The 7139-nt window shown below is 39.2% G+C and overlaps 5 protein-coding genes across 5 annotated transcripts; 3 read left to right on the top strand and 2 right to left on the bottom strand.

The window, feature by feature from the left end:
• Positions 1-11: 11 nt before the first annotated feature.
• On the top strand, positions 12-1021 carry BATDEDRAFT_28925 (uncharacterized protein; the record flags this gene model as incomplete). The annotated part of the gene is made up of 3 exons (XM_006683347.1): positions 12-125; positions 210-761; positions 890-1021. 3 exons carry the CDS (start codon positions 12-14, stop codon positions 1019-1021), a joined length of 798 nt encoding a protein of 265 aa, XP_006683410.1.
• Positions 1022-1558: 537 nt separating this feature from the next.
• BATDEDRAFT_28924 (uncharacterized protein) lies at positions 1559-2207 on the bottom strand (the record flags this gene model as incomplete). Its single annotated transcript, XM_006683344.1, has 3 exons — positions 1559-1627; positions 1666-1768; positions 1852-2207. 3 exons carry the CDS (start codon positions 2205-2207, stop codon positions 1559-1561), a joined length of 528 nt encoding a protein of 175 aa, XP_006683407.1.
• A 935-nt stretch (positions 2208-3142) lies between these two features.
• Positions 3143-4359, top strand: BATDEDRAFT_28923 (uncharacterized protein; the record flags this gene model as incomplete). Its single annotated transcript, XM_006683346.1, has 4 exons — positions 3143-3457; positions 3537-3668; positions 3741-4046; positions 4096-4359. 4 exons carry the CDS (start codon positions 3143-3145, stop codon positions 4357-4359), a joined length of 1017 nt encoding a protein of 338 aa, XP_006683409.1.
• A 551-nt stretch (positions 4360-4910) lies between these two features.
• Positions 4911-5958, top strand: BATDEDRAFT_21125 (thioredoxin peroxidase PRX1; the record flags this gene model as incomplete). Its single annotated transcript, XM_006683345.1, has 3 exons — positions 4911-5088; positions 5227-5366; positions 5488-5958. The coding sequence occupies 3 exons, from the start codon at positions 4911-4913 to the stop codon at positions 5866-5868; spliced, it is 699 nt and encodes a 232-aa protein (XP_006683408.1). The 3' UTR covers positions 5869-5958.
• A 582-nt stretch (positions 5959-6540) lies between these two features.
• BATDEDRAFT_28921 (uncharacterized protein) lies at positions 6541-7089 on the bottom strand (the record flags this gene model as incomplete). The annotated part of the gene is made up of 1 exon (XM_006683343.1): positions 6541-7089. A coding segment is annotated over one exon (549 nt), but the record flags the coding sequence as incomplete, so codon positions are not given.
• Positions 7090-7139: the final 50 nt, after the last annotated feature.

Below are 7139 nucleotides of genomic sequence, written 5' to 3'. Positions count from 1 at the left end.
CAATTCAAACCATGCTCATGCCCTGTTTCGATCAGTACCATTTTAACCTGACATCAGGCGAATGTGCTGATTTTATATTTTGGGATGAAAAACCATTAAATTTTGGATACATTTTGATTGCCATGGTAAGTAACATGTACACTGCATACATTTATAAAGTATATAAAAACAAGCTAACCCAAGTATTTTCACATTCAACCTCTTGCTAGTTATTTCCACACTTTTTGACCATTGTTGTGCACGCATTGAATTTGTATATGATGGAAAAAGAAAAGCGTAATTTACAACTACAGCAGCGACTAGATTCGGCTGAGCGTGCAGTTATTGCAACGGCATCACTTTATGCGTTGCGCCTTAGTCAGAATTCAGAGACGATCACTCAGCCAAGACCTAATAATCAATTTCAACCCCCACAACAGTTGAACATGCATCGTTGTGATAGAAATACACCCCAAGTATATATTAGTCCACGCCAATCATCGCGATCGTATGCGTTTTCTACACATGTGCCTATTAGAGATCATCCCCATGTATCACGAGGGCAGGGATTGATACCACCACGAACAGCTTCACTTGCAGCATCTCGCTCGACACGATCATCTATACCACAGCCGCTGGTAGTATTGAATAACAACAACACACCGACTATTGACATGCATGAAAGGAACCGTACAACATACTCTATGCCAACAAGAATAGTCTTTCCAAGAGGCACGCTATTAGGGGAACTTGATGCACGACAGCAGCATACCACCCCAAAAGTAAGCATTAGACACTAAATATCAAAGTCGTAATGTTTGTGCATACCCATTATTTATTACATGGCATATTATTGCCGTATTTATATAAGTGGACTACTAGTAAAAGTGCCAAAATGCATAATAAATAGTTATTTCATGAAATGATCATTTTCACCACATTTACTGGCCTGTATTGTCATTCAGACTCTGACAAAGTCATGCATTTATTGATTCAATATGACCTGTTAACCATTCAATATGACCTGTTAACCATTCAATAGCAATGTCACGAGATATACATCTTCATATTACTTATTTCAAACCCACCAACAATTTAATAGAAATGGTTCTACACGGTGTGCAACTCCAGATATTGAGAATGTCGATTAAAAAGTGGTCAATTGGTAGTAGGAAAGCGTAATGAATGTTTAACCATGATTTATTACGAAACAAGAGGCAGCCAGTGTAAGGATACAAAAATGTTGTCTACGTAAATGCAGCGGTAATTCTCTACTTGTAGTAAAAGTGAATTAGTAAAATAGTTCAGACGCTTCGAACCAGTATATGTTTGAATGACATGTGTGAATCAAAGATAAACTGATGAGTAGATAGCAGCTCTGAATACACTAAATGTATGATGCATCTATCGAATTAGCTTGGCATCTCCAAGATGAGCCTGGCAAACAGGACAATCATGTGAAACATCCTATAACAGCATACCACATTTTGATGATTGTATAAAATTAGGTCAGTAAAAACGCCCTGATGAGAATGTGATTAAGCATGGCAAGAATTGTGCAAAAAAGCAGTGTTGATATTCAGGGTATAAGTTGCGAGGCTAAATATGTGGCATCCAAGCAGAGATCGGCACTGCTACATAGACAACACTTGTGGGGTAGATAAAAGTAATCATGAATAGCATTACCTGAAGATCATTGATGAGCAGTGGAATCCAGCAGCAGCAGGGAAGAACAAGACAAGTTAAGCCAACCGAGAGCCACATTGCTAGTCCTGTATATTCCAATAAACTGAGCCATAAGTACAACCATCATGATTTATAATAGCAATTGGAAAATGGTCATGATAGGACATCCATCAATCACCAAACTACTTGCCATTATGAGTGGTTGTTTGAGTTAGCACTGCATTGTTGCAGGTATTACATTTTACAGGTTGGGGACGACGACCCCAACTCACCGGTTGAATCATCATGGGCTGAATACATATTGGCTGAGAAGTATTAGATTGATCGATTGTAGAAGCAGTGGGATGAGCATATGGGGTGTAAGCAGGCGCTGGAGCAGCTACTTGATCCTGAAGTGAAGCTTTCTCAGCAGCAGGCAATGATTGGGCCGCAAAATCAGCTGGAGAAGAGCGCATTGGTTCAGGATATACTTGTTGAGCAGCAATATTATCCCCAGATGGTGCTGGTGGTGCTGATGGCGCTGGTGGTTCTGACGAATGCATTTCAGTGTTGGCAATAGTCACGTAAAGTGGAATACTTTTGGCTTTATGGCAACTTTATTTTGGTTTGGAATAAAAATAGTTGAATATTTGCTGTGCTTTCCTACTAGTGATCGATCGTTTATTCAGTTGGTATTCTCAATCCTTGAAATACGATCAACAAATCAAATACAAATTGTCATTTTTCCACTTTTGGCATAACCATGAATTGTACGATCACTAGATTCATCCTTTGCAATCCAGATATTAGACTCGACTCTATACAGTTCATGTTTCTGTATTCTAAATCTCATACGTCTGTGTTTTAGTTCAAGAAACCAGTGATTGCATATCTTAGGATGCAATTGTTTCTATACCAATCATTCAGTGCTTGGTTTGAGAAAAAAGAGAGTTGGAGATTGAACAAATGTCGAGAATGTGGGATTTATTAGGACATTTGTGAGCATTTGTCGAGTCTTTAATACAAAAATGAGAAAAGACTAGAAAACTTGAAGAAGGGGTTCAGAGTGCACAATGCTGTCCAGTAAATTAGGTAAAAAACGACACTCATTATATCATGAGGCTGGTATTTTATTATGCATCTTGATACCCCTATTTAGTGTTTCATTTTACGTAAATACGACGGTAGCTGATTTCAAGTTTGAGCTGCCAAAATATTCGACCAATTCAAGACAGATATAGCAAACTCTGATTTTTTGAATTGTAGTTGCGCATAGTTTAACTGATTTTATATATATAAAAGGCTATAATAAAAAGTATAAATCCAATCGCTCGTGTTTTCAACATATTTAATTAAACTGTTTTTAGCATTTCATAGTCACATCAAGAATAAAAACCAAAAAATAGACTCACTTGAACTACTAGTAGCGGCACAAGTTCAGGACACATCCAATTTGAATCTGATAACGCAACTACTTAGGATTTCCTCGACTAGAACGATGGTCACTCGAAATGCGAATCTAGATATGCAACCAAGTCGCGACAACACCTACTCATATACTCATTCGACTCGAGCAGAATATACAGCTATTACACAATTACAAACGCAGGCATTAATCCCTATTACGTTGCAGTCAACAGAAACCATAGCTACAGATGCTTCAGACTTGTGTTTTCAACAGCAGCCGTTGGTTGAACCACCACCATACTCTCCCTCGACAGAAGACCCACCACCATACACAATTCCAAAAACACAAAGTATTCGATCTGTTCAGTTTCGCAACATGTCTCGTATACTAGCACTGCTTGATGCGGTAAACCTTTTATGCTTTGATTTTTATGCAGTAATGTCAGTCTTGGATGGATAAAGGTCACTCATACTTTTCAAACTAGGTACTCAACATGATCTTGACATTTATTTCTGGAGTGATGCTAACTCAAGCCAATTCAACTGGTATGCTACCACTGCTAGTTCCGATTGGGTACACCATGTCGTCTTATCTTGGTGTGGCGGGCTACACTCACGTATGTTGCTAATTAGATTCCAAACCAATTTTATTTGAAATGCATAACACTGATATCTGGCTTTTATAATAGAAAAAACAACCCATAGTCATCATGTATATTGTTTTTTATTTTTTGCGCTGGGCATTTGATTTAACAGTACTTGTATACTATGGAAGCATCAACTCACCCATCATGTTTCGTATGCCATGGTCTGTGTTCGGATTGACCCTTCCCATGGTGGGAATACGTGGACTCCAACAATTGATTTTACCATGCGTTGATCAAGAATACACAGTAGATAGTGGAACATGTTCAAACAATGCCAAGCTGAATGGATCTGCAACTAGTTTTGTTTCAATCATGCTTGTTATGGCAAGTTTAATTCGTGAATTCCAAGTATTGTTCAAATAATCATGCTGATCAATTTCGTCTATTTGATACTCAGCTTGTTCCACATCTGATTGTGGGAGTAGTACTATTTACAGATGGCTTTATAACTTATCGAAGATACAGGGATGAAGACAGTGCAGCAACAGTTGACACTTTGTCATGGTTGAGTTATACGAGATCTGCGCGTTTTCAAAGAGAACTCGCCGCACAGTTGCCCATATCCCATAATGAAACATTTGTAAATATATTTCCTCGAGGGACATTACTGGGCGAACTTTCAGCAAGGGAAATGACAGTCAATACGCATGCTGCTGGATAATTGAATAAATTGAGTTCAGATCACTTGACTGTCAATCTATATGATTCCGTAATCGGAAGAGTATAGATAAATGTGCTTGGAAATACTTGATTAGAAAACACGATAGAACACAACGGAACGGTATACCGAAAAGCTTTGGAGTCGCTAAAATTGCTATAACGGCTAGAATGGTGCAAGTGTTGATGCGTTATTTTACGGCCATATTCATACTCATTCTTGTGCAAAATACAAAACAAATATTCACATTTCTGTTCCAACACATTCTTGATATCTTTTCAACCTTCAACTTTCCTCCAAACACTGGATGACTGGAATGGAAACAACAGTTGTATTCCCGAGATGTTTTCTTGGACTAGATCTCAAACGTATCTGATATTAAGATAGAGTTAGAATAAGAGAAATAACCAGTTTTCAACAACAATGAATATTTATTGTTTATTCCAAGACAATCATTACAAGATCAACACAAAAGTATTTCATTTTACGCGAATACGGCTGTAAATGTCGAGATTTCTCGAAACTTTACCAGGTTATTACCAACTTATTGCATAATGACCAATCCCTGCATCTCCAAAGCTACCCCTGCCTCTGTTGCTGCCGCTGCTCGTGGCTTGCGTCTGGGCGATACAGCTCCCAACTTTGATGCCAAGACCACTCAGGGTCAGATTGAGTTCCATGAATTCAAAAAGGATTCATGGGCCATTCTGTTCTCGCATCCAGAGGACTTTAGTAAGTTTGAGATTACTGAGTTGTTTAAATGGCTGTAAATCCATTGGGTCGAATACAAGCTAATACCTTATCATCTCAATCCCAATCCTGGCTTCAACTGATTTTAACTTGATTCATCTACTCCTCTTGTATTGTCAGCCCCTGTCTGTACCACCGAGCTTGGTGCTGTTGCCAAGCTATCTAGTGAATGGGCTGAACGCAACATCAAACCCATCGGTTTGTCTTGCAACACTCTAGACTCTCATGAAGCCTGGATTGCTGACATCAATGAAACCCAGGTAAGCAAACTGTTGTCAACATATGCAGTATCAGATCTTGTGTGTAAGGAACCATGAGAACCTGATCTAGCAGCGAATTTTATGAAGTGTGTTCTGATCTATCTGACATTGATCAACTCAGAACACCACTGTCAAGTTTCCAATCATTGCTGATGCCGATCGTTCCATTGCCACTTTGTATGGCATGTTGGACCAGCAAGATTCTACCAATGTAGACAAGCTTGGTATGCCCTTGACTGTGAGATCTGTTTTTATTATCGATCCCAAGCACGTTGTCCGACTCATCTTGACCTATCCTGCATCCACTGGTCGCAACTTCAACGAGGTTCTGCGTGTCGTTGATTCTCTCCAGCTTACCGAGAAGCGCAAGGTCTGTACCCCTGTCAACTGGCTGCCTGGTCAGGATGTGATTATTCCTCCTTCTGTCAGCCAGGCTGATGCTGACAAGCTATTTCCTGGTCACAAGATCCACAAGCCATACCTCCGTACTACTGCTCTCTAACTCTTCAACATGAAGGCGTTATGGCATTGTACTTTTCATTTACTATATCCTGTTTAGTTTGATATTCAAATGAAACCTTTTGCTACTTTTAATCAATGATTTCTACAAAAAATCTCGGCTATTTTTCAAACCAATAATTGCTCGAGTAAAATAAAACTATTCGTTGGCTCCGAGTATTTGCGGATAAACTGATTCTTCAGAGCGGCATCCAGGACTGAATTGAAGCCAAGGGTTTCATTTTACGTCAATATGACTGTATAACAAGTCATGTCTAGTATATCTTGTGCAACACTAAACAAAAGTGCCAAAATGCATAATAAATAGTTATTTCATGAAATGATCATTCTCATCACATTTACTGGCCTGTATTGTCATTCAGACTCTGACAAAGTCATGCATTTATTGATTCAATATGACCTGTTAACCATTCAATAGCAATGTCACGAGATATACATTTTCATATTACCTATTCCAAACCCACCAACAATTTAATAGAAATGGTTCTACACGGTGTGCAACTCCAGATATTGAGAATGTCGATTAAAAAGTGGTCAATTGGTAGTAGGAAAGCGTAATGAATGTTTAACCATGATTTATTACGAAACAAGAGGCAGCCAGTGTAAGGATACAAAAATGTTGTCTACGTAAATGCAGCGATGAATGTACAAAATGCTATCTGGAATCAAGGGAGGAGGTGGATCCCCGAGTTAAATCGTTTAATCGTGCATCTAGTTTTCGTATAAAACTAGTATTTACACTGTTGCCAAATATACTGGGTTTGGATCTATCAGCCCGAGCAGCAGATGCATGTGGTGCACGGTCTTCTTTTTCAAGCACTGTGATCAGTACGGTTTCACTGTGTGCACCACTGCTAGAGTGTGACTGTATGGACCTTGACTGTTCAGTCATAGTAGTGCTGCTACTGTCCGACATTCTTTCGCGGCTTACTAGATCAATCATAACTAGCAAGGCAATTGATTCAAAAAGAACTTCAAAAGCCACGCCACTGACAGAAAGCTGGTCGCCAAGCGTTCCCAATCGATTAAGCTCTATATCTGGTTTGCGTAATAAAATGCCGGCTCCTATAGACGCTGCCCATGAAGCAAATGACAATACAATGACCAATATGATCGCAGTCATTAAAAGACGGTGCGCTATGCGCACGTATTTGCTCGATCGTCTTCTAGTTGTCTTGAGAAGCGCATTAATGACGCTATAGGCCTGGAATACGCTCAAGCAGGCAAGAATAACAGATTGAATACCCAAGCCAC

The sequence above is a fragment of the Batrachochytrium dendrobatidis genome, assembly GCF_000203795.2.
Source record: "Batrachochytrium dendrobatidis JAM81 unplaced genomic scaffold BATDEscaffold_100, whole genome shotgun sequence".
In the NCBI taxonomy this organism is placed as follows: domain Eukaryota; kingdom Fungi; phylum Chytridiomycota; class Chytridiomycetes; order Rhizophydiales; genus Batrachochytrium; species Batrachochytrium dendrobatidis.
The sequence above is the reverse complement of the archived record's forward strand: the minus strand, read 5'-3'. Positions and strand labels throughout refer to the sequence as shown.